At 38.0% G+C, this 27,131-nt stretch overlaps 1 protein-coding gene across 3 annotated transcripts in view; it reads right to left on the bottom strand.

The window, feature by feature from the left end:
* The window catches only part of Exoc4 (exocyst complex component 4), a 739,210-nt gene that overhangs the window by 367,671 nt on the left and 344,408 nt on the right, over window positions 1–27,131 (bottom strand). For 2 of the 3 annotated variants that reach the window (XM_050147958.1, XM_050147959.1), the window contains one exon: window positions 24,670–24,766. In XM_050147958.1, coding sequence (XP_050003915.1) covers window positions 24,670–24,766 — 97 coding nt within the window. Of the gene's footprint in view, window positions 1–10,546; window positions 10,584–24,669; window positions 24,767–27,131 lie in introns of those variants that run through there. The other variant, XM_050147960.1, reaches the window with a different exon arrangement.

Raw genomic sequence — 27,131 nt, 5'->3', positions numbered from 1 at the left:
CCTATTTGCTCCCCCCTCCCCTGTCTTCTTTTACACTATTTTAAAAACCAAGGCATGTGGCATCTGTTCACTATTTTCTTTTTATATTAGGAAAAAATTCTGTTTGGAGAAAATACAAACTTTATGCTTTTCATTGCTTGATCATGATAATAGAAACATAAATAACTGTTAAATAAAAACAAAAATTTTATCACTGTGGTAAATGTCTGGACAAAGGAATATATAGGCATGTTCTCCAGCTCTGTAAACTCAGAACACCATCTGGAATTACCTTGATCAGATATCTTGTGCTCAATCACAGCGATAAAGGCTGAAGTAAACAGCTAGGAGAATTTCTTGCCATACAATGCTGTGCAGTGAGGAAGGAAGATAGATTAAATGGGAGAGCCTAAAGAGGAAATTCTAAAGGTTCCTGACCTTGACATGAGGCAAAACAGGTTTTCAGGTTATCCTTCATAGCTCTGCAACACCACAAACACTCTCCAGACCTAATTGTTGTTGTAATGTCTTCGCCTGTTTGTTAGCAATGGGCAGGAAAGCATTCCCACAAATGGAAGCAGACTAAAACAAAGCAACACTGATTGGGCAACTAGCAAATGCCAGGACCTTGGACATGTACCACATGATTGAGTGCCGAGAACACTGCAGTTAGTTGGCCCACAATACAGATGAAGAAAGAAGCTGGCATAATTACATCACTTGCCCAGAGTCAAAACGCTGTGAAGGCCACAATTTTAGCTTAAATGGGAATGCAAAGACTGTGTAATATAGATCACACAGAAAACAGAGTCTTCACATCAGAAACAAAGGTGGCACACTCTACACCAAGCCCTTTAACTTCAAAAGAAAAGCTAACACCACATCTGCTGCTTGTAATTTCAGTGCTCATACTGCACAAATTTTAAATTTGTACTACCAAAAATCAAAATAACGAATCCCTAGAAAGTCTAAAGAAATTTCACCAGAAACTTGAATCTAAAAAGCTTCCTATACAAACATAGTGCAATGCTAAATTAGGGACTCATGAACTAGGAATATGTATTAGTGGGTACAGGGGCCTGCTTTGCAAGACTGACGACCTGTGTTTGTTCTAGCTCTAGAACGCACAGGAAGGTAGAAGAAAAGAACCAACCTCACAAAGTTATCATTTGTATATACACATATGCTGTGACACATGTGTACCTGTCCCTACATACCACAGACCACTCCCCCTCCACACCAATGATATTTTTAAAGGAAAATAAATAAAAAATAAATTTTTAGATATAAAAAGTAAAACGCATGCCTTTAATCAAAACACTCGGGAAGCAGAAGCAGGCAGATCTCTGCGAGTTCAAGGCGAGCTTGGTCTACAAAGTGGTCCAGGACAGGCTCCAAAGTTACTGAGAGAAATCCTGAGTCAGATAAAAAAAAAAAAAGTAAAAAGAGAAAAAAAAAATCTTCAGAGTCCTTTTCAAAGGACTATATTCTCTCATGAAGCTTGTCAGAAAGCACTAAGTGAACACGGATCTCCAGCATTCTTCCCAGAGGACTTTGAGGGATTTTGCTTTAAGCTCTCCACCTTCCTCTTTAGACCAACCTCTCCTATTCCAAACCAACACAAATGCATCCCACTGGCAATGAAGCACACACATTTGCAGGATTCAGTGTAAGTATCTTCTTGTGCATGCTACACAACACCTCACAGGCTCTTCATGGGCTCTTCATTCAATGCAGTGTTTGAATGTTGTTTGGTTTCTCGAGTCCAGTTTCTCTGAAACTTTCCAGGAATTGTCACTAATTACTTTAGATTTGGATTCATTAGAAAAGCAGTTTCCCTTCAACCATTAACTGAATACAGACAGGTATCCAAATGAACCAAGCATTAGTGCTGTTTGACTCCCTTCCTTCCTCCCTCCCTCCCTCCCTCCTTCTCTCCCTCCCTCCCTTTCTCCCTCCCTCTCTCCCAGACCCTGTCATCTATGTCTTACCCTGCATCAGGCAGCCTCATCCCCTACATACACTCCCCAGTCTACTCAGAAGCTCTCTCCCTCACCCCTTCATCCCTGTTTTGGCACAGTACTCTGAAGCCAATCCGTTGGACAAGAAGGGTGAAGGTGAAAGGTTTAAAAATGAGAGACAACATTGATGTCTTCTCCAGGAAGAATGTTCTTGAATATTCATTCCTGCCCTCAGACTCCAGTCACTATCTCTTCTTCCCAAGCTCATTCCAGAAACATCCATCAAACTCAGGCCACAGCTCCACTTCTTACTCTGGGCATGCAGAAGGCTAAACTAGATGATTACAAAGATTCCACTACTTGCCATAGTCTAACACTGAATGGTATTCTGACCTTAAGACACTCAGGAGAAAGTGTTGCTAAAATCTTAAGTCAGACTGTCAATCCACTCCTAGGGCACAGGCTTTTATTGGAAATGACAATAAAGGAAGTTACAGTGAGAAACACTACACACACCCTAAAAAGGTTTGCACCAAAGGAACTGAAATGATTTTCATGAGCAAATGCATTCTGAGTTCCAAAACCTGCCTTACAGATGATCCAAATGCATGAGCTATTATCTAGCCACAATAAAAAACCACATTGTAATGACAGAAAAGTGTACCACTGTAAAAACTTCCCACAACAAGCTGGCAAATGACAATGAACATGGTATAAAGGTGTCCCAAAATAATCTACAATGTAAGTACACAACATATGTTTTGGAAAAAAAAAAAAAAAAACAAGAGAAAAGCAAGGCCTTTATTTTTTTTATTTTTTTTATTTTTTTTATTTTTTATTTTTTTGGTTTTTCGAGACAGGGTTTCTCTGGTTTCTCTGTGGTTTTGGAGCCTGTCCTGGCACTAGCTCTTGTAGACCTGGCTGGTCTTGAACTCACAGAGATATACCTGCATCTGCCTCCCAAGTGCTGGGATTAAAGGCGTGCACCACCACCGCCCGGCAGGCAAGGCCTTCTTATGACTTCTTTTTAACTCATACATTTAATGTCTTTTATTCCCTTGACTATAATTACTGTACTTCCCTTGACATTAAAAAACTATTCAGAAAACCCAACACAGGGCTCCTGCAGTGTATCAGTTTTAGCCCCAAGTCACTTTGTATGTCTCAGGGAGTATGGGAAGGAAGGCACCATCGGGCCTCAAATACAAAATGGCTATTGTAAAAACACTGCACACCTTATGATGATAAGGGACCAGATGAACAACTATAAAAAAGAAAAGGAAAGCAAGCTGATTCTGACATTACTGCAAGTGAGCCCAAAGGCCATTTGACCATATGGTCTCTTTCTGTCCTGTCTGACTGGAAAGGCCGTTTATATCAGAGTTGCCCCAATTACACTACTTGTTCTGCAGTAACAAATTTCCAAGCAGGCATCAATTGAGGAAGACTATGGGGTAAAGAAGAATCAAGAGACTTGGGGTTGGCAGGCTCTCCGAACTGATTCTAGTTTCATCAGTAAATCACAAGATCTCTTTCTCTTGGCCTCAACAAATATTTGAAATGAATATAAGGAGACAGAATGGATGACTGTCAATTCCTTAGGCATCTTCTGTCACCACTCTTGGGAATATACCCAAGAGAGGCCTTATCACACAACAAAAGTATATGCTCTACTATGTTTATAGCAGCATTGTTTGTAATAGCCAGAACCTGGAAACAACCTAGATGCCCTTCAATTGAAGAATGGATGAAGAAAGTATGGAATATATACATATTAGAGTACTACTCAGTAGTAAAAAACAAGGACTTCTTGAAGTTTGCAGGCAAATGGATGGAAATAGAAAACACTATCCTGAGTGAGGTAAGCCAGACCCAAAAAGAGGAACATGGGATGTACTCACTCATATTTGGTTTCTAGCCATAAATAAAAGACATTGAGCCTATAATTCGGGTTCTTAGAGAAGCTAAATAAGAAGGAGAACCCAAAGAAAAGCATATAGGCATCCTCCTGAATATTAACCTTCATCAGGCGATGAAAGGAGACAGAGACCCACATTGGAGCACCGGACTGAAATCTCAAGGTCCAAATCAGGAGCAGAAGGAGAGAGAGCACGAGCAAGGAACTCAGGACCGCGAGGGGTGCACCCACACGCTGAGACAATGGGGATGTTCTATCAGGAACTCACCAAGGCCAGCTGGCCTGGGTCTGAAAAAGCCTGGGTTAAAACCAGTCTCTCTGAACATAGCGGACAATGAGGACTACTGAGACCTCAAGAACAATGGCAATGGGTTTTTGATCCTACTGTACTTATTGGTTTCGTGGGAGCCTAGGCAGTTTCGTGGATGGATGTGGGTGGTCCTTGGACTTCCCACAGGGCAGGGAACCCTGATTGCTCTTTGGGCTGACGAGGGAGGGGAACTTGATTGGGGGAGGGGGAGGGAAAGGGGAGGCGGCGGTGGGGAAGAGACAAATCTTTAATAAAAAAATAAATAAATAAATAAGTAGGTAAGTAAGTAAATAAATAAATAAAAGAAGACGTCCCAGAGAACGACTACAAAAGGGAACAGTGGGGGAGGTAGTCTGCTTCTCCTTCACAGACTGTTGCTCAGAGCATCTTCAAGAAGTAGCTTGACTAGATGAAATTTTCAACATCTGTTCTGGGAAAGTTGTGTTGTCCACCCTCCCCTCTTCTCTAGAGCTGTCTGGCAAGAGACAGTGAAATTATTGTATCATCAGTTCTAAGTGTGTACTGAAACACAGCAAACCAGGTTGTCACTTAACCTCAGAAAATCTTGCACACTCTGACTACAGACGCTCGCAATGCACCTGGTGTAGTAAAAGTCCTAAAAAGTCCACAACAGGAAAAGTGCTCATTTTAAAATGGACACAAATTATACACTATATATTTTCCCGTTATCACTGAAAAGTACCAACTGGAGTAGTTTTCAGAGAATGAGAACCGTTTCTTAATTCACCTTTCTGGTAATGACACAACAAAGACTAAATGACAGTATTTTTATTTTGTTGTTTTGTTGTATAAATGGAGTAGCTGAACCTGGAAATATGACCAATGTCCATATCATTAAGCCCTGCATAGTTAAACCACAGGGTATAATATATGGAAGAGTGCAAAAATATAAGAAATGTACGAAAGAAAAAGAGAAGAAAAAGTTCTCCATGAGGGCAAAAGATTAAATTCATGGCAGGTAAATTCCATGGAATACTTTCTGCAAGCATTAAGAGGAAAGTCAGAAACAAAATATATTGCACAGAGCTCATGAAAATATGCTCCACAGGGGGTCAATAAACACTAGTTAATATTTCCCAGCAGTGTCTGTAACTTATTATCTAGCCCCTCAGGTTCTCAATGCCTCACCTCAATTTCCCTGTCTAAAAAACAAACAAATATTTACTGTAAAATAAAACAGCAATCTACACTCACTGAGGAGTTGCAAAGCTTAATTTAAGTTTCAGAAGCATCTGGAAAAGGCAAATGATGGATGTGAGTGTCAATCATCATCACCATTCACAACTGCTATTGCAAGAACAAGGTTAGAAAGGCAGCCAATTCCTGGCTCCTCTGTGCTGCCCCGGAGAGGTGCCCTTGTGCAAAACTACAGACTCCTCAACTTCCTGAGTATGAGCAGAAGGAGGAAAATTGCTAAGGCAACAAAATTGTATACATTAAGTTCCACTGATTTGCATTAATAAAGACGTTTCATGTATTGTTCTCTGACAAATAGTTTCTACTTTCAAGGTTATATAAAACATTTTGCTCCAAGTGCCAAGACAGAAGTGGTTTTAAAAACTGTAAAAGAAGAACAAGGGAAGTCAGAAAGTAAAACAAAATGGGCTTCAAACCTAGAATAGAGGAGGGGACTGTTTGTGACTAGGCACTAAATTGTATATCACAGGTTCCTAACCCATCCTTTAACAAGTTACTTGACAGGGAGGATGGTGACAATCAGCCACCATCCTTTACAGACAATCACAATCCTTTACAGCCCTGAGAACTGTCATGGTGTCTGGAATGCATCAGGCAGCCAGAGAAGAAACAATGAAGGAATCCCTATGTCCCAATGTTTATCAAGCAGCAGCCAGGCCTATGCTAGGCAAAGGCTGACATTAATGGCTCCTGCTGTCTGGGAAACAGATATAAGGAAAAAGATGAAATGCTTGCATTCCTATTACCATAGGCCTTAAAAATAGGAGGGGAAGAAAGAGAAGAAGCCAGCATCTATGCAGGCTACCGTGTCCAACAGATAATCTACGGCAGTGGTATCAATCTGCACACCAGTCAGCCCAATCCATCCTGAAGAAAAATCATTGCTTCCAACATAATACACTAAAACAAATTTATAAATGTTAATAAAATTTTTAAAAGGTCAGGTCATTTCTTCCTGTAACAAGTGTCGGGGAACCCAATACATCTCAGTATCAGGTCACTGACAGGACAGCTCTGACATTAAAGGATGGGGAAAATGGAATTTTTCTCTTTTAAAATTAGTTAACCAGCACATCTGTCTGTTTCCCTTTTGGCCGCCTGCTACAGAGCAAGCATAGTAACAGGAAAATTTATTGAAACATACCGTTAAATCAATATGGCAGAGCATTCCACTTTATACTCGGCTATAAAAGTCATGCATGTAGGAAACTGAAGGAAATGCGCTGGTGTTGGAAATAGGAATAAAATTTTGTAAAAGAAAATGAATTCCTGGAATATAAAATTTAAGAGAGTATGTAGCAAAGCTGGGAACATAAAATTGATCATGTAACCTTTGTAGTTGAGCGTATGTTAGAGGTAGTCTTTTTACTCAAGGATTGAACTAGAACGTGACAAAAGTGAGGGTTCTGGCAGGATTATCAGAACCTACTTTGGAAGGTGGTAATAAAATCAGATTTATAGAAACACGTCAAAGTAGGACTTTATATACTCATAAAGTGAGAAACCATATTTTTGTATATAATCCAGGGAGATTCCAAGGGTAGGAATGTTGTGCCACATAATCTTGCTGAAGAGTAAAATGTATTGTGGATATCTGAGATGCAAACACTGATAACAGTGTGTACAAGACACACTGGAGCTCATAAATGAGTTTTTAAAGTCCTTGGATACTTCCAATTACTATTTCACAGTCAGCTCTTAGAAAACCCATGTTGTAGAGACACATACATAAGTGCACACCCAGGCCAAATTTATAGAATCTACTACAATGTACTTCTGAAGATCTTAAAAATAATTCAGGACTACATGTGAAAGGAACTTCAGAAATCAGCTGGTCTGACTGCCAGGAGCCATCTCCAAGGTGGACAGAACTCAGCAAAGGATGTCAGGAGCTGGTGGGGAGAGAGGGGGCCAGGCCATGGTGTTCAGGAGAATCTTGCAGCCTCACTCACTAGCAGTCAGAGGGCTTCTTTATTTATACAAAATTTAGTAAGTAGGGATACATTTATACTGTTTCAAAACATAGGTCACATCATTTTTTGTTTTTGGACCTGTGTTTCACTTCCTTTTGCTCACCTTTTAGTCATCATTAATAAAGTGTGTTGTTATATCAGCTTCTTCAGGAATTAAAGATTTTTGAAATTCAAACTGATAAAAGGCTCTAAATAGGAATTTATATAAGCATGCTGGACTCACTGGACACTGACTTGCTGCTGCACAAGTGGCGCTCACTTTACTTTCAGTTGGATATTTTATATTTTTGTCCATCTTAATTGGACTATAATCTGTTCTGAATCTAGATTCTCATTGCCATCAAAATTCTTTTATTTCACACATATACTGTCCCTAAACAATGAACACTTAATGAAATAGTCAAGCCATTTAAATATGTCTTGCACATTTTTTTTCATTGATACATTGATTTATTTTGAGGTACTAGAGATGGAATTCAAAGTCTTGCACAAGCTAGACAAGCAATGTACAATTTAGCCATATTCCCTGGTACAAAGAACACAGCATATCTTTGTGCATATTTTGTTTGAGGCGGGGTTTTAGAACACTTGCCAAGGCTGGTCTCTTACTCAAAACCCTCCAGTCTCAAGCCCTAAGTAGCTAAATTACAGTTGCTAGACACTGCTTCTGGAATTTTACCATTCACTTGAGAGTATGAGTTTTCTACATTCTTTGTGGATATGGACTTTTCTTATCTGGACTGGGGATAAGAATAAAGCTGACATTTTAGAGACAGTTCCTAAGATGCATCTCCTATTTTTCTCAATGAAAACTACAGTTGGCTTGTGAAATGGCCCCCACGAATTCCCATCATTAATGACATAGTCTTTATCCTTTCTACCTTGGTGCTGTTGGAAGGGTGCTACAGTCTGATGAAATGCTCTCTCCAATAAGCTCGGGTTTTAAGGCTGGTGGTACTGTTCAGGAAGGCTGTGGAATCGTTAACTGGTGAAAGCAAATTGATCACTGTAGGTGAGACTTTGAAGGTTCTACTCTGCTCCACTTCCTATCTCACTTGGTGCTTCCTGAGCCACTGTGATGTGAGCAAGTCTATAGCCAATTGTTCCCACTAACATGAACTGAGTTCCTCTGCTAGGATATTCCTGCCAATATGGTCTCAACCTAGAAAACAAACCAAATCTATTTGGTCACAACACAAACATATCCAACACAGCTGGAAAGCTTTAAGAAGGGTCTAGCAACCTGAAGTTATTTCACCGGAAAGAGCATGTCCCCTTTTCCAATGTCCCCTCTCTTCCCTCTTTTGCTTTCTGTCTAACATGAGGTAAGCAGCTTCCTTTACTGCAAGTGTGCCTGTGATTGTGAACTACACTACCATGGGGCACAGGGTAATCATGCTTCCACGAACCAAAGTCTACAAAACTGTGAATCAAAGTAAATATTCCTGCTAATTAGAGCTAAGACAATGATCATCAGAAGTTAAGAGTACAGAGTGGACATGAAGTTTTTGTGGGTTTTTATTTCCCTTGAAGAGTAGCTTCTCAAGCAGTAGTTTCTAGAGCCTGGTTCTGCAGATGCACGCTGCTCTGCTAGCAAGAAGCAAGGGACTTGTGAGCAGCATGCAAGCTCACTTCCTTCCGCCTCGTGGGTCGATGCTACACTCCTAGCTATTTCACAGAGGTCCTTGAAAATGACCTGAGAGAACTGACTGGGTGTTCAGGCAAACAAACAAAATCTAAGGAGAGGCTAAAACATTAAAATCTCAATTCCACCAGAGTATAGTGACGAACAACTTTGGGCAAATTGTATTATCTCTGAACCAAGTGATTATTATAAAAATTGGAAAAAAAGTTGGCACAAAGTAAATGAATATTAATAAATGCCAAATTTCTTACTCCAGGCTGAGTGGGCTTGAGAGGTGGCCACATCTCCTTCTGTGTCCATCCCTTTTATCCAATTCTGTATTCAACTTAAATAAAACATTTATTATGTAGTCTATAATCCAAGAGAGGTTGAATATGAGCAAAGAGGATGGCATACACATATGAAATGGTCAAAATATAATATCATTTTGTAGAATAAATATATGCTAATTAACAATTTTTAAAGAATTTTTGTTTTTTCAAGTCGAGGGGAAGTCCAAACAGGACACTTAGGTTTAGTATTTTTACAATTAAATGCATTTTTACACTTGCAATATTCCACTTGAAAGCATGTCCAACCTTCTGATGTTGTGTAAAGAAATTGTTATCTATGAAGTTTAAGTTCAAAAAGCTGCAATTAAGTGACAGAAAATAAAAGTAAAATAAAATCCTTAATATTTTAACTGCATTTAGAAACTGATATTGGGCCACATTTACAGCAAACTTTGACTACATGCAGCCCATGCAGGTTAGACATGCATGTGACCCATTTAAAAGAAAATATATCCTTTCAATGCCTTACAGAGATGTCACAAAACAAACAAATAAAAAAAAGCAAACCGAAAAACAGGTTATATTAAGGAACAGCTTCCATAAGGGGCATCCTCCTCAGCACCTTCTTTCCTCCTCTGGCCTCTTGCTAACATATTGCATCACACAGGCAGTCTGCTCGGAGGACACTTTCCAACCCAGTCACCGCAGCATCAGAGAGGGCTGGTTCTCCCTCTACAAATTTACTTGGAAAATACTCAATAAGAAATGTGAGGATACAAATTAGTCATTCTATAGCCTATTGATTATGCCGCCGTGAAGCAGGGTCACCCTGGGTATGCTTTCGGGGGAAAGGGAAGCAATCAATTCAGTGAACCTAGAGCTCACTTATCTGGCTATACTAACTAGCCAGGGAGGTGCAGGCATGAGCCTGCTTTGCCTCCTCAGTGTTAGGATTACAGGTGCATCCCATCCTGCCTGATCTGTAAGCGGGACCTGGAGCTGGAGCAAGCACTTAATTGGCTGAGCCATTTTTTAAGACTTTATTTTACTTTCTTTTTGTTTTTAATTGGTGCTCATTTGTTCGCACAAATCATAAAGAGTACATCAGGTCTAACTCAATAACTCCGCTGTATTTGTTTGAAAGATATTGAGTTTAAGACGGAAAAAGTGGCCCAGCAGTAACGGTAAAGGACTTTAATCCTAGCATTCGGGAGGCAGAAGCAGGCAGATCTTTTTGAGTTCAACGCCAGTGTGGTCTACAGAGAGAACTTCAGGATGGCCAGGGCTACACAGAGAAATCCTGTCTCCTAAAAACAAACAAACAAACAAAGAAAATGACCGAATAAGTGGCTGTTTTGTTTTATTTTCCTATTTTCATTCTATACAGCTTTGCTGTAGTTCTCACAAAATAAGATAAATGTGTCAATAATGGGAAATTTAGCAGGATTCTGCTGTCATTTCATATGCATTACTTTAATTAATGAGATCATTTATCACCCTACTAGAGCTTTGTCTTTGAGAAGGTAACAATATCTTGTTAGCATTTGAGAACTCAAAATAATTATTTGCATTACTGAAATTACATTTCAGATATAATCTAAAGTAGTGATTCATTCTGTTTTCCCCAGTATCTGAGATTCTTAATTTCTTCTAATAAAAGGAAGTGGTATGTTCTATGCATTATTACAGAAAAACTCCTCAAATATATCTGTGTCACAAAATCTTGAAATTCAACTCTTAGTGATTCACATGCAAGCAGCTTTTCTCTGTTTCCTATAAGCACCCTGGAGTAGTAAATCCTATTTCTATGAAGGAGCTCCAAGAGACAGGAAGAGGAAAGAAAGACAAGGAGTGAGCCCAGTGTGGAGGCAAAGGGACAGAAGCAGATTTCTCCTACGTTTCCTTCTCTTTGCTTTATCTGTAAGCAAAGCATAATGCTAAGGCCCTACACACACACACACACACACACACGCACACGCGCACGCGCACGCGCACGCGCACGATGCAAACCCATTAACCAACTACTTTCAGTTTCTAGAACCTATGCAAGTATTATGGAGTTTTCCTGGTCTCAAGCCTCACTGTAATTAGTGTAGGTATGTTGGCTCAAATTCTCCTGCCAAAAACACAATATGTGTATTATTCCTATTGTGTAGATGAAGGATCCTAGGCTTGAAGCAGCCCAGTGAGCAAAAATTGGAATAAAAGCTAAGATGGGCAGAACCTCTAAATCTGACAGCTCATAGAATGTTAGGGGATTTAAGCCCTCCCCCCAGTTCCTCCTAACACATATTTCTTTCTATGATATTTTCATAAAATTTATTCATTTATTTACAATGCTAAGAACCAGTGCTTTAACGACAGCAACCACACAGTGTACCTCTTCATTTAACCTTCCTAAGAGGAACTGCTCTTTAGAAAGTAATCTGTTAAATCCAAAACAACAGGAAAATACATGTTATCTGGGGAAACCCATTTCTTCCCATAACTACCTCTACTTCCTCAACTTTTTTGTTGTTATTGTTGCTTGTTTTCTGACACAAGGTCTCATGCATCCTAGGCTGGCCTTGGTATCACCGTATCTGAGAATGAGCTGGACATCTTCATCTTTCTGTGGTCACCTCCTAAATGCTGGGATTACACGCGAGCACCACCATTCCAGGCTTCCCTTTCATACCTCTTCATGCTTAAGACTTTCTCAGGTCTAACCAACCTGGACCAAAAGAACTTGAAAACCTCCAGCCCTGATTCCACTGTCCTGGACTCTACTCTTACATCATGTTAGCAGAACAACAAATAGGACCGACAACACAGTTCGTAAATGTTCCAATTTTGTTTACTTTGTTTTCACTGAGCAGTGCAGAAGCAGGCCATTTGGAAGTGTCAACAAAGAAAAAGGTTTATAAAGCCTGGATTACTTTCTCTTATCTGTCAAAACAAAGAAATTCGGCAATATAGTGGACACAATTCTGCTATACAGACAAGGTATATAGACAAGAATTTAGAACGAGTGAGGAGATGTTTGCAGAGCTTGGAGACCCAGAGAGAAAAGATTCGAGATGTTTCTGATGTAAACCTGTGAGAGACCATCAAAAGTTCTAGAAGATAAACACCCTGTGGTGCTGGGACACAGGTGTATCATGGTGCAAACACTGGACAGAACTCCTTAAGGAGCACCCTTAAAGAGAAGCACCTCTGAAGGATACTTCCACAAAGGGCTATCTGGATACAGAGGCATTTTCATCAATGACAGGAAAACATAGAGAACTATTTTTATTATGTTTATTGGTCTTTGGACAAAAATGATCCTGACTGATAAGCCACAAGGCTTAACAACTATCTCACAGTCACTTTGCAAGAGCATAAACATTAAATGAACAATTAGATGAATTAAAAAATATGTTATGCTTCTGAAATAAAATGATAATCCTACTGACATGCTTCCAAATGAATACATTAAAATGTTCATTATTCCATGAAGACTAAAGTATAGCAAGACGGTGCCAACAAATTGCCTGGATGTAAGTCAGAATGGTTGTCCTGCCCTATACTATATTAGTATGAAGAATTTTCAGACATTAAGATGTACATGTGTTGAAAGCCAGTTTATAGTGAGTATCTGAGAATAATTATACCCCCTATATGTTGTAAGCTAAGAAGAAGGGCCTACAAAAGCAGAAGTTATTTGCAAAATAAAATAATGCCATAACACACATAGACTCTTCTGTTCTCTTGAAGACAAGGCTAAAGATAGAAACAATCCGCTTGTTAACATAGAAGATTCAACTTATTATATCCTAAAAAACAAAGTGAATGAGCGGATTACGCTTTATGTTTTTAAAAAAGATTTTATTTTATTATTTCAGTGTGTGCAAGTGTGTGTGTGTGTATGTGTAGATGTGCGCACATGAGTGCAGGTCCCACAGAGGTAAGAAGATGTGGATTCTTATGGCGCTGGAATAACAGATGGATGTGAACCACCAGACATGTAGACTGGGAATCAAACCATAGTCCTTTGGAAGACCAATTCATGATCTTAACCACTAAGCCATCTCTCCAGCTCAAGGACGTACTCTAAAATATTTAGAAGTGCCTTTTCTAACATAGAGATATCAGCAATCTGCATAGAGAAATTTCTTTTAAATGAATTTTATTTTTAGTTAGCTAGAAATTTTATCATAGATAATTTTATACAGTAAACATAATAAAGGAATATAAACTATTATACTCACAATAACCAGTTAGTCTAAAGTGCTTCCTTATAAAGTGTCTCAAAAATTTTTAGATTTTCTTCTCTTTCAGAGAACAAATGAAGAGGCAGGCACTATCAGCAGACTGGAGCACCATGAACCTGACATTTACAAAGAAAGCCTTGACCTTTCTAGAGTCAAAGAGACCAGTCTGCTCTGTCATCAAGGAGTACAGGCTCCTGAGAAACCTCCTCACGTTAGTATGCTGAATTGGACTCACATGCTTCTACTACAAAGAGGGAAGTAGGACTCGGGGCTCTAGAGACTTTGACCCAGGCTTGCATCTCAGCTGCTACATTTACAATAGTACAACTTTGGTCAATCTAGACCATCTCTCTTGGACTCAGGTTCTTCAGATATGAGGTGAGAATGGTAACAGTATGAAACACAGAGAGCTCCTGGAAAGGTGAAATGAGGTGAGGCTTGCAATATATATACAACATAACTGGGCACATCCCTAAGGCTCAAGGATTTTAGCTATCTTTCTTCATGTGAGGTGACTGAATCATGAAGAATACAAAAGAAAACTCTAAGAGTGAGTCCCAGGATATGCACACTTAGGTGACGAAGCCCGTGTTATATACTTTAATATACTAGAATCACAATGTTTGGAGACTACTATTTATTTTATTTACAGTGTAAAATCCAAAGTGTTATATATTTTCTTCTATACAACATAACAAGAAATAAAAATGTATACTCATTACTATACCCAGCTACAAGTAGGAAACAATTGAAGAATATTGAAGAAATTCAATGTTTCTGTTGTTTCAAACATATGATGATAAATTGGATATGAGCAATATAAGCATAATTACCAGGACTGAATCAATAACCTGACTCCTTGTGGTTTCGGTGATGGTTTTCCTGGAGTTTGCTATGATAATGAATATATGCATTGTTGATCCATTAAGGACCATGCCTGCTGTCTTAATGTAATGTACTCCCTCAAGAAATGCTGTCATATTTGTTTGGGAGAGACTTTGTGCTTTCTTAAAGACATTCAAATATCAGGGTCTCTTAGGATATGCTAATAATCATAAAGTATAGAGGGGTGTTCTGGATGCATTATAAATGCATCTATTTTCTCTTTCTTCTCTCTGCAGAGGACATACCACTGGCTATGTTCTAACCAAATGCAAACTTCTTCAGAGTTCTGATTATTAATTACATGTTGAAGTACAACTGGTCTCGCTCTTGGCGGTTATTCATATCCACCACATGAAACAGGATGTAAAATATGAATGGCTCACAGACATACATTTCACTCAGGTCCCACTGAGCACAGAGTGGGAGTGTGTGGGTAAAAGAATTGAGAAGACTGGCAGGAAACAAAAGAAAAGGATATTTTTCAGTATCAAGGCCACTTGGAAAAGCTTATACTTTGCTTTCTCAGAGAAAGCAGGAAAAAACAAAAGAATGGCACATAATAACTAATATTTCAAAGAGAATCTTGTGCAGCACACTACAGAATTCACATAAGTTGCTTGGAAGATTTCAAAACAGTCAGGCAAGCCTTCTTCAAATGCAAACAATGCCCAAAAATGCCCTGCAGAAGCTTTAAAGGCTCTGACGCGTCCCACTGCCAATAATGACTATAAGGGTTTCACCTCCAGAAGGAGAACATATAGGGAAATGCAATTCTTGACAGCCTTTGTGATGTTCAGTAAGGTGGAATTATGTTTGCAAACGTGGAACCTGACTGACTTGCTGTGGCACTTTTTCTGACAGACAACGTTAAACAAATGTCGCACACAGGAGTTTCTCTGATCTGTGTGCCTGGGTGTGGGGGAAAGAAAGGGAGAGGAAGCTTCATAAGCTGTCAGGGGAAATTAACAGTCTACCTTAAGGAGTTTACACACTATCATCTTAAATAAAACACAGGCAGCCTGTCAGCAAAGATAAAGTAGGACAACAGCAAAATAAAAAATAAAAAAAAAAGTGAATCGCTGCCTTGGTCTCACCCCCATATTTATTTCCAAGACCTGGATATGATTGTCCTCAGTGAGTAACTCCACTAGAAAACACAATTAGAAATGTATGCTAGCAGATTATCCACTAGAGCATCAAAAGCTACCACAAGACGTCATCTGGAAGCAATGGCCAGAAGGTACATAGGATGATCTATGACCTGTGTGCGCACAAGAAAAACACATGTCTGCACCCTGGTTCTTAGGAAGAAAACCACAGTACTTTCCTTGAGGGAAAAAAATCACACTGTTGAATTCACCAAAATCCATTCCCCAGTATTTGAGAAACCAGTATTTCTTCACGTCATCAGAGATCTAGTTGCACAGACAAGACTCCTGGTACATATGGGTGGTGTTACCTAGATCAGATCAATTTCTGGATGTGCCTGTGAGGAATTATCTAGATTAGTTCAACTGAGGTTGGAAAATTTACCTTACCTTGGTTCTATATGTTGAATAATAATGATAATAAAGCTGGGGTCCTATCCTGAATAAAATGGAAGGCGTGAGCTAAGTTCTAGTATCCATTTCCCTTTCCTCAGTACATGTGGATACAATGATCCAACTGTCTCAAACTCCTCTGCCATGACTGCCTATACTCCCAAACTATGAGTCCAAATAACCCCTCCTTCCTTACCTTGCCTTTGTCAAATATTCTTAGGACAGCAACAGGAAAAGTAGTTAATGTACTAATATCAGCACAAAGGGTTGGACAATGTGGTACAATGTCCTGTAATTTGTACAACCAACTCCTCTCAACAGAGATAGCCTTCTGTAAGTAAAGCTGGTAGCTCAATATGCCCAGGATTTGTCAGATTCTGTGCTTTAATCTCTGCTCCTTCTCCATCTCTTACCCACTCAACTGCTGGTTTTGTTTCTTTGGCAGAATCTCTGTATTTGACTTAAGCGTTTTGTTTCCTGAAGGACTCTTCTATTGCCATAACAAAATTCAATATCTAATTAATCTTCGTATAATCTATGAGTTCACTCATGACTATCATCTGGCTTACACTATTTTAGTACAGGTTCTACTCTCTGATATTCCCTTTCCATTTCCCAGCCTGACTTCCGATTTTGTATTTGAATATAAACCCAACTCTATTTTTTATCACTATTCGGTCATCTTTCCAAGTATCATCAGTAAAGATGTCTCTGCTTTCTCCTGATAAGGTCAGTAATCAGTGGTCACATTATGGCAGGAGAGGCCCAGAAAAAGAAATGAGTTATGGGTCTAGACTGGAGATAAGCATGAGAGCTCCTTGTACAATGTGAGTGCCTAAAGGGCTGGCTGAAAGAGACAGGAAACAAAGGTCAGATCTGGTAAAATCAAAGTAGCCAGGAAGCTAAGAGACTAAAGCAACGCCAACAGGAAGAGGGGATCCAAGGCACAGATGTAGAATCAGAAGAAATTTCACAGATACACAAGGCAAAATTAAAAGGTATCAATGGCATCCCAGATGCAAACACCCTGAGCATTTGTGACACAGACAGCTTCAATGGCTCACGGAAATGCTAGCTACAGCAAAAGAGGACACAGGGAACTAAATCTCAGGAGGCACAATTGGCCACTGTGACATATTGCGATCTAACAAACAGAAATAACTATAATAAACATGGGGAATTAGTTCACTATACTATGAAAAGATTAAAATGTTTAATATGCAGAATTAAAGAGCAAGATTACAAAAAACCATCCTGATAAAAAGCTTTCACTATCACAGTCCTTCCCCCACTTTCCTTTCTTTCTTTTGTTATTATTATATAATATTTATTATAGTATATACAGTTTGTTTGTTTTTGATTTTTGTTTTTTTTTTCCAGCAGGGTTTCTCTGTGTAGTCCTGGCTGTCCTGGAGCTTGCTCTGTAGACCAGCCTGGTCTTGGATTCAGAGATCATCCTGCATCTGCCAGGACAGGGATTAAAGGCATGCTCCACAAATACCTACAGTATACTGCAGGCAGGCAGTAGCATGTCTGTTAAAAAGGCAAAACTCTATCTGAAGCCTTGATTTTATGCTGTAAACTAGATGTGGAAAACCCACAGAAATATGACTGCTGAACTTGACTAAAGGTGAGACGGTCATTCAAGATTCCTGCTTCATGAAAGAGTCTGCCAGACATTCTGCAGTACACTCACAAAATGACTGACAAATTGCCAATATAGGTGGAAGTATATATTTACTGCTTTATGGGCAAGTTTGCCAAATGCTATAGGCCTGTAGGCTAAAGATAAATGCTCCAATGATACAAAAAATTTTGGATGACTGTCTAGGCAGTGAAATGTCTCTTTTAATTCTAGAGTTTTGGAAGATGCTTACAATGTACTTCCTGTTTACTTAGGTAACATTATATCCTTCTGGGGTCTTTGATAGAGTTAAAAAATATGATATAAGATAAAGTAGATATAAATATTTTAACTGTAATTTTTGCTTGATCCCTGTTTTGCTATATGTATATTTACTATGTTAAAGTTTAAACCTCCCTTTTTATTTAAACAAAAAAGGGGAAGTGATCTATGCTGTGAATATGTTTTATTGCCATTGGTTAATAAAGAAGCTGTCTTGGCCTGTGATAGGGCAGAGTAGATCTAGGTGTGGAAAAGTAAACTGAATGCTCAGAATAACTCTATCAAATGCTATTGTATATATCCAACTGTCATAGTGGAAATAACTGTTCAACATTTCTCTAAGACAGAACATTTATTGTAGATTACTATGTAAAGATGTATTGCATTTTTTATTCTGCATTTGTTTAATCATGTAAAGATATGTTAGATTTGTCTCACCTTGCCTGCCTAAGGCACCTGATTGGTCTAATAAAAAGCTGAACAGCCAATAGCTATGTATAGGAGAGATAAATGAAGCTGGCAGGTAGAGAGAATAAGCAGGAGGAATCCAGGCTAGAGGGAATGAGAGAGAAGGGAGAAAGTAAGGGAGATACTGGGGGCCAGCCAGCCTGGTATACATACAAAATGAAAGAAAGGTAAAAAGCCCTGAGACAAAACATAGATGAAGAGAAACAGGTTAAGTTATAAGAGAAAGCAAAACAGGAGCCTAGGCTAAAATGAAGCATTCATAACTAATAAAAAGTCTCTATGTCATGATTTGGGAACTGGTGGGAGGTGTAAAAGAAAACCTGCTACAAACATTGGCAAGAAATATAGAATAATATTTATTATAAATATTCAAACTACATCTTCCTTTCAAAGTTGAAGGATTTATTACACACTTTTGTATAAAAAAATAAAATCCAACAGAAATAATTAAAGGAGTTAAGATTTTAAATCAAGATTTCTATTAGAAAGGTATTATAATCTTGGAAGTATTTCCTGAACAGACCCTTTGTGCTAGACTAGGTTTAGGCTAACATATAGTTTGCTAATGAAGTTGTTCTTCTGTGCTTACTCTCTAAACTTAGAAAGATTAGCATGCAAATCCTACTACAAAACCAAAACAAGCTAGGACTTTTGAAATGAAGCCCACCAGGCCATTCATTGCTTCAGTGGAAAACAAAACTTTGTATTATTTGAAAGCACACTGTATCAGAATCACACACAGGATGAAACCTTCATGATATCCTGGTTTTTACCGATCGCATTTGTCAAACAACACTGGAGAATATAATAAAAATAAGCTATATCAAATTACATACTCTACTTCTAGATTTATCATTAGAAAGGACTTTATTTTCGCTGCAGTAAACTACACTAACCTATACTAAATACACCAAGCTATACTAACAGTCCTTAGAATTCTTCTGCACCTCAAATCCAGGAATAGGCCTAATATAATAATTTTTTTCTGAATGCTAGTATTGTCAGACTTTCTCTATACTTTTGAAGCATTTGAGGTTTACAAAGGTAATTCCTATATTTTTAAAGTCTAAATATATTGCCCTCTTTACTCAGGCAAAAAGAAACCATTTCTGTTCTAATTACTTTGACTATAAGTTCCCAATTCACATCCTCCAACAGAGACCACAAGGGAAGACACCCTGGCCTACAGTAAGCTCTTGGTGGTTATGGGAACAGAGTCACCATTCCCTTTTCATTTGCATTTCCTCTGGTCAGGGCTTCTTCCCTCAGATATTCAGGCTAATTTGCTGTCTGCATCCTAAGGTTTGATTAAGAGCCATGCTTTCACAAAGACCTTCCCAATTAAGACTATGAAAAAAACAAACAAAGGGGCATTGCCTGCTCTTCCAAAGGTCCTGAGTTCAATTCCCAGCAACCACATGGTGGCTCACAACCATCTGTAATGGGGTCTGGTGCTCTCTTCTGGTCTGCGGGCATACACACAGACAGAATATTGTATACATAATAAATAAATATTTTTAAAAAACCAGCAAAAGAAATAACACATTGTGAAATTTATTTGTCATTTAAACTTTTTAATTTTTGAAATGTAAAGGCCTTGAATTCCTGAAAAATAAAGAAAGCTATTGCCTCGTCAGAATCATAAAAATTAAAATGCAGAAATCAACATGCAAACTAATCAATTCTTTGCTAACATATAAAGAAAATTAAAACCCACTGTAATTTGACCATTAAAAATTTGTTTCAATATGCTTTTCCTCATTTAGACAGAGAGACAGAAAATTGATTAAATGAACTCTTCTCATTGCAAGCTTTCACTGGGGCTTCAATTGCTCACAATTTCTTGGTAGGCTACAAGTAAAAAAGCAAGATGATTCTATCTTCCATGTTCTTAAGATACAAGATTCACCAAAAGTTAACAGCAAGGAAAAATATTAAGTAAACATTAAAGGGCCAGCCAAGCTAATGGGGTGAACAGTTGGAAGCCAGGACAGTTACGTCCAGCATCCTTTGTGACTTCCTAGTGGTAAGGCTGCCATGGTTATGAGGAGTACAAAAATAAGACTACAAGGTTACCATAATGGAAGACCTTGTAGGATAATTTTATGAGAGGAAAACATAAATGCCTTCTGGGAATACATCAAACAAAATAACGGGAATCAACTTCACAGTGCTCTCTGAAGGACAGTTCAGTTTTCCAATAGAGAAAATCCTCTAGGCACTGAAGAACGCACTACCAGTGGCACACAAATTACAAAAGTGCATTTTTCATAAATGAAGTGTACAAAGCTATATGAAAAGTTTCAGGAAGACAGAGCGCCACTGATGCTAGATAGAGCAGGTGTTAGGATACAGGTATTATGCTGGCCCCTGTCACCTGGCAGGACAAACCCAGGTGGTACCCTGGACAGCCCAGCATCCTGTGACTAAATCACTACTCACATGCAAAGGTCCCATTAAGAAAAAAGCTCCGCCCATTCTCACTCTCTTTCCCACTGCTTTTCTAAAGAGGCAAGCTGATCCTTGTGTCTTCTCTCTCTTCCCTCCCCCACTCCCTTTATCGCAATAAAACTCCCACATAAGCTCTGCCTGTGTGGCATGTATGTCCCTCACCCACCCCAGGGCTCCTTGGTCCGCCAAGGTCCACCTCTGCACCATTTTACAACAGGGGAGAGATACCAGATCTGTCTCCAAGTGAAGAAAATATTAGAGCTCAATAAAAGACACAATGAAGCATACATACTCTACTAACACAAATATTAGTTGTTGCTAATAAACTAATGTTAAATATTATTGAGAGAAAAGTTACTTCTGTGCCTCATAATCACAGTGTAAGTTATAAACAAAATGAAAAGTTTGAGATAACTCAGGAATATGAGTCACTTGATCGAAATAGGAACTTCCCAGAATAGCAGGAGGAAGATGAATGGGCAACAGAATATGCAATTAAAATAATTGTTACACTGTTTCAATATAGACCCTGCATATGTATTTTCCCTGATAAGTTTAAAAGATTTCATTGATTGATTGCTGTGCCCAGACCTGCCAACTTCTGTCTCCTACCAAGCAAGTGACTAAGCAAGCACCTCATAGACAAGAATGTGAGCTGATCTTGTTCCTGTAAACCTTACATAAAAGCAGAGTCCAGTAAATAATTGGTAACAAAAGCTAAAGGAAGCATCTAGAATGAACAAGATACCATGTTATAGTTTTCATATTAAATTTCAAGTCTTCTACTCCTCCCAACATCTTCCTGTTCTTCCAATCTGCCTGTCTCATTTTGCCAAAATGTCTTTTAAATAAGAACATATTTTTGAACAGTCTATTAATATAGATATAACATAATAAATACTAATATAATAAAAGTCTATTAATCTAAATACTAGTAAAGAGTTACTCATGATGAAAATCAATGTGTGAAAATTATATATACATGCTGATTTTCCTAATTATACAATTAATTTATACACTTAAGAAAAAATGGACACTTAGAAAATGTTGGGAAATAATAATTAAAATTAAAAAGTAAATATTACTAAAGGGCTTAGTCATTTAAAGTTCTATAAGTCCATTAGGTTTTCACTGAAACTCAATAGTGCATTTAAGGAATAAGGTTTGAACTTGTGCCAGCAGCTAATGAAAAGCCTCTCATTGTCACATGTTTATCAAAGAACTAATTTACCCTGTAAGTCAGATAAAACTCTTGCTACATACATTAAGAGATACTCAAAGAAATAAATGGTGAATTATATCATGTGACAAACCTTCAGTTCTTGTCAACAATAACAAAACTCAGAATTATAATACAAATGGAATGGGTAAAAGAAGTGGGAATCCCAGAAGTCATTAAGCAGCTCTTAGAAAGCACTAGAAAGCTATTTATACAATGTGTTAAATTCTACCCTCCATGGGGCTTTCTTCCATACTTGAAATATTCAGACTACGGCACAAATAAGCGGCATTAAACTGGGTTTAGAAGAGGCCTATAAAGATTCAAGAATGTTCCTGTTCTCTTAGCAATTAACAACACTAAGTAAAAATCCATTGTAATTGCAGAACATGACTAAACAAATTATAAAAGTCCTGATATATATGGACAATATTGTCAAATACAGAAGTTTTACATTATAATTTACCTTTTATATGTAACATATATAATATATATCAACCGATTAAATAGTCTTATTTTTCTTAACCCCATGGTTCTTTTTTTTTTTTTTAATTTTTCGAGACAGGGTTTCTTTGTAGTTGTTTTGTTTTTTGGTTCCTGTCCTGGAACTAGCTCTTGTAGACCAGGCTGGCCTCCAACTCACAGAGATCTGCCTGCCTCTGCCTCCCGAGTGCTGGGATTAAAGGCATGCGCCACCACTGCCCAGCTTCCATGATTCTTTTTTTTTTTTTAATTAAAAATTTAGGCCTCCTCCCTGCCTCCCTTTTCCCTCCCCCTCCCTCCCACTCACCATGCCTCACTCCCCTCCCCCTCCCTCTCCAGTCCAAAGAGGAGTCAGGGTTCCCTGCCCTGTGGGCAGTCCAAGGTCCTCCCCACTCCATCCAGGTCTAGTAAGGTGAGCATCCAAACAGGCTAGGCTCCCACAAAGCCAGTACATGCAGTAGGATCAAAACCCAGTGCCATTGTCCTTGGCTTCTCAGCAGTCCTCATTGTTCACCAAACCCATGATTCTTAAGTGAATTTACTTGCAGCAAGAGTTTTAGAGGGTTTAAGTGTTATTCTAGATACACCTCATAAGGATTTTAAAATTTCTGTTACTTTACATATAAATATAGTCAGCATATAATAGTTCTTTACAGAAAAAAGCAATATTATATAAATACAAAGTTCCTTCTATAAACAGGCATACATGTAAAATATTAAATTTCCTTATTAAGGATTTTAAGTATACAATAAAATAATGTTAGCTACTATATGCAAATTGCCTGAAAGGTCAATTAAAACAGCCATTATGGAAAAAGACAGTGAAGGTTCACCAAAAATTAAGACTAGATGATCCAGGATTTTCCATGCTGGGTACATACCCAAAAGAAAAGTGGGAACTACCTGAGTATCCTTCAGCTGATGACTGGATAAAAGAAATGTGATACATAATGGAATACTAGTCAGTTTTGACATTTGTAACAATATGGATCAAACTGCATGATCTCATTCCTGAGGAATCTAAATGCTCATCTCATGCAAGTTAAGAGTGGAAAGTTGGTGACTATGAGAAGAGGGGAGGGCAAAAGCTGAGCTTTAGGTAAGGTAATAAAAGGAAGAAAATAATGTGCAGTTGTGCAGCAGAAGGGCTGCAGACAATAATGTAGATTTCAAAAATAGGGATTTTGAGATTTTACCAAAAAAAAAGAATTATGTCTAAGATATTTAACATGGTAGTACAAGATTCTTATTTGTATGAAAACATATAACCCATTAATATGCTTGTTCTTTATGTATTTTCAAAACTAATTTAATGAATCACAGTATTAAATATAGCATCATAGCCTTCCGTAATTTTACAAACTGTTTTTACACTGTTATGCACAGAGATCTCTAGATATCATTAACTGTAAAGCAGAGTGTGTAACTACTGAGTAATTGTCCTTTTAACCCAGAAAAGTGCCTTCTTAAAAGTATTTAGGACGTAAGAATATTTTGTGAAAGCATCATGAATTTTTTTGCTACAATATACTATAATTGAGAAATGAACAATGTAACAGATTTTATTCTGCTCACCATCAAATTACCTTCCGAGAAACAAAGCCATATATTTTATTCTGAATATCTTTCAGGCTTCTGTAAATCACATCTGTTCAGAGACTTGGTAATTCTCAAAAGATATTGAAGGAGTAATTAGTGTAAATGAGTAGAAAGACCACGGTCAGTCATTTGTTTTTCTTGTGAAGAACTACAGAGAAAATATGCAGGTTGTAGGCTAGGACTTAGGCTGCAATGCTTCATCTCTGTGATGGCAGTGCAAAGGCTACAAATGGACACATGAGCAAGACTGTGGTCAACAAATGTGTGTTTATGAAAACAGATGGTAGGCGAGATGTCCCCAGGGGGTCACTGAGACAGATCCAAAAAAGGAGAAGGAGCAGAAAAGATGGGCAGGACTAGAGAAGGAAGAAAATCAAATTCAAGTGTCTGTGAGCTATTATTACTCCTGAGAACAGGGAGCAGCTTGGCTGACATTATCTGTTCTATTGACTAACTTTCACTGTGAAAACTTACAAAATGAAACAAGTTTCTTTTCTCTAATGATTTGACTCAATGCTGGCTGAACTATTGGCACTTGGCACATCAGCATAAGTAATGAGAATATTGATCACGGATGAGAATATCATAGGGGATGGGATGACTTACCTCAGTAATGGATGGAATATGACAGTAATATTTCTGGCTCCAGGTTTGCAGACAAATTTTGTTCCTCCACCTTCAATTAAGTTGTCATCAGGACCCCCTTGCAGGAAAAATAAAAACGGAGATTTAGCTAGTTGGAAATTTTACAGATAAACAAACCAAGCTTACCTGTAAACATATTGGATTGTAACAGGAGCTACCTTTTAAGTTACACACAGTATTTACAGTTATTGCAAATGACATGATTCAATCTTTCTCTTCAACAATCTATGGCATAATTACCCAGCGAAAAATGATAAAGTCCAAGGAGAATCAATGACATATGTAAAGTAATGGCTCAAGGTTACAATATTGTTGAAGCTAAAACATTTATTTCTAGTCAACAGTGTCTTCTTTGGACAGTGGAGCACAGAGAAGGATGAAGTTACATTATAAAACATCCAAGAGTGTATATAAATTCTATTCACCACATTGTCATCAAGACAAAAATCCCACAGATTAAAAGACACACTACAGTTTTATGTCACACTAAAAAGAAAGAATCCTAGCTATTAAAATATGTAATTTACTTAATATTTATTTTATCATTGTAGAAAGCTTACTTGGCTACTTAAATAGATATTTTTTATAAATATAGTGAGTGTATTTAATAAGTAAATACAATAAAATAAACTTAGAACAAAAAAATAGCTCAGTGATTAAAAGCACTGGGTGGTCCTTCTAGAGGACCTGGATTCAATTCCCTGCACCCACGTGGCAGCTCAAAACCATTTGTAACTCCAGTTCCAGAAGATTCAATGTTCTCTTCTGGCCATCTAGGGCACCATACACAAAAGTATCCCACAGACATGTGTGCAGTAAAAAATATAAAAAGAAACTCATCAAGATATTCTTAAACTACATAATATACACACTCCAACTCTTGGAATAACTGATCAGAGCTGGCAGTATTCGTGTTTTCAGAAAGTACCATCCTATATTAGCGAGAATATAATTGTCTTAAAGGAGTGTACCACATTGCATGAAGGGTTTTATTTCAAGCTACTGATACACATTTGGAAAAGTATAAATTGCTGCTTTCTCAGTGCTATCACAAGTCTAAAGCAGATTTTGCAAGCAGGACTTATATTCTTTCCTAAAATGGCTCTTAATTGGTAATTAGCTGAAACATCAAAGGGTCAAAGTGCAGGAAGTAATTGCCAGGCTCACACATTCTAAGACAGTAACAATTTGCCATCACTATTTTGCACAGATTTAGTTGCAGAACATTTAGAATATATAAAGCTCCAAATAACTTCAGAAGTTGAAAGAAATGCTTCTACCAGTACCACCCCCCTCATCCCCATGAGTTTTTTTTAATGATTCAATTGCTATAATCCCTAGCTTCTTTCCACTTTTATCTGCTCCAAGAGGAGTGAATTCTTTTGATTAGCAAAAATTAAGCAAAAAAAAAAGGAGGGCACATGAATGGCCTGTGAAGCTGCAGTGTTCCATCTGAAAAACCATGACGTCTACAGATGGTAAATGTAGTTTGATTTACGTTGATAAGGTTGTGGATAGAACTCAAAGGTAAAATAATTGCACAATACATGCAAGACCCTTGTTTCAATACATGAAGGGAGGAAAGTTTGCCTGTAACGGGGGAAGGGATAAAAAAGGAGTAAAGTTATTTAATACCTTTTATTAAATGGGTAAACAAATCAATCTCCCATGTTCAGCTAGCGAGTGCACCCTAATTTAGGATATATCCTTCAGTGTCACAACTTTTATTGTATAACTGACACTTTACTTTTCCTTTACCAACAGTTTCAGAATTTTGGCACAAAAACCATACTATTTGGAGGGTGTCTTCAAAACCCTAGGAATCTACACTTACAAATTTTCTCTTTCTACTTTAAACATTTCCTTATGGTTAGAATTCATTGCATGGTATCAGACACAAGCAAAAATGACTTTGCTTTATTATTTATCTTTGCAGTCTCCAAGGCACCTAGAAGATTGATAAAACCATGTGAAGTTTTCGCAATCTACTTCCATGATCATCAGCACTTCCCAGAGGCATTTAGACAGGTACTGTTTGGATCAGATGTTTTGACCAACCCATCATAACACAGTTCAAAATTTTTAACAAAAATACAATGACGTATACAGCATTTCCTTTAAATTAATGACTTGCCTCACATTCTCAAAGTCTGCCTATCAACATAATGATATGAAGTAGGAATATTGATGTTTTGCTAACGTTTGCAACGTAAACAAAAGCATGAAAACTGCCACCAGGATGAGGGGCATAGCTCAGCTGCAGAGGATGTGCTGTGCATGAGCAAGGCAATGGGATTAATGAATTCACAGTGCCAAAGAAAAGAAGGAGGCAAACAGACAGAGCCTGGAAAAAACTAAAAGAAATACTACGTTGTTAACAAACCTCTTCCTTGGGACTGGAGAGATGGCTCAGCGTTTAAGAG

Source organism: Alexandromys fortis, unplaced genomic scaffold (genome assembly GCF_014885135.2).
Source record: "Alexandromys fortis isolate MF-2015 unplaced genomic scaffold, M_Fortis_MF-2015_v1.1 scaffold_57, whole genome shotgun sequence".
Classification (NCBI taxonomy): domain Eukaryota; kingdom Metazoa; phylum Chordata; class Mammalia; order Rodentia; family Cricetidae; genus Alexandromys; species Alexandromys fortis.
The sequence above is the reverse complement of the archived record's forward strand: the minus strand, read 5'-3'. Positions and strand labels throughout refer to the sequence as shown.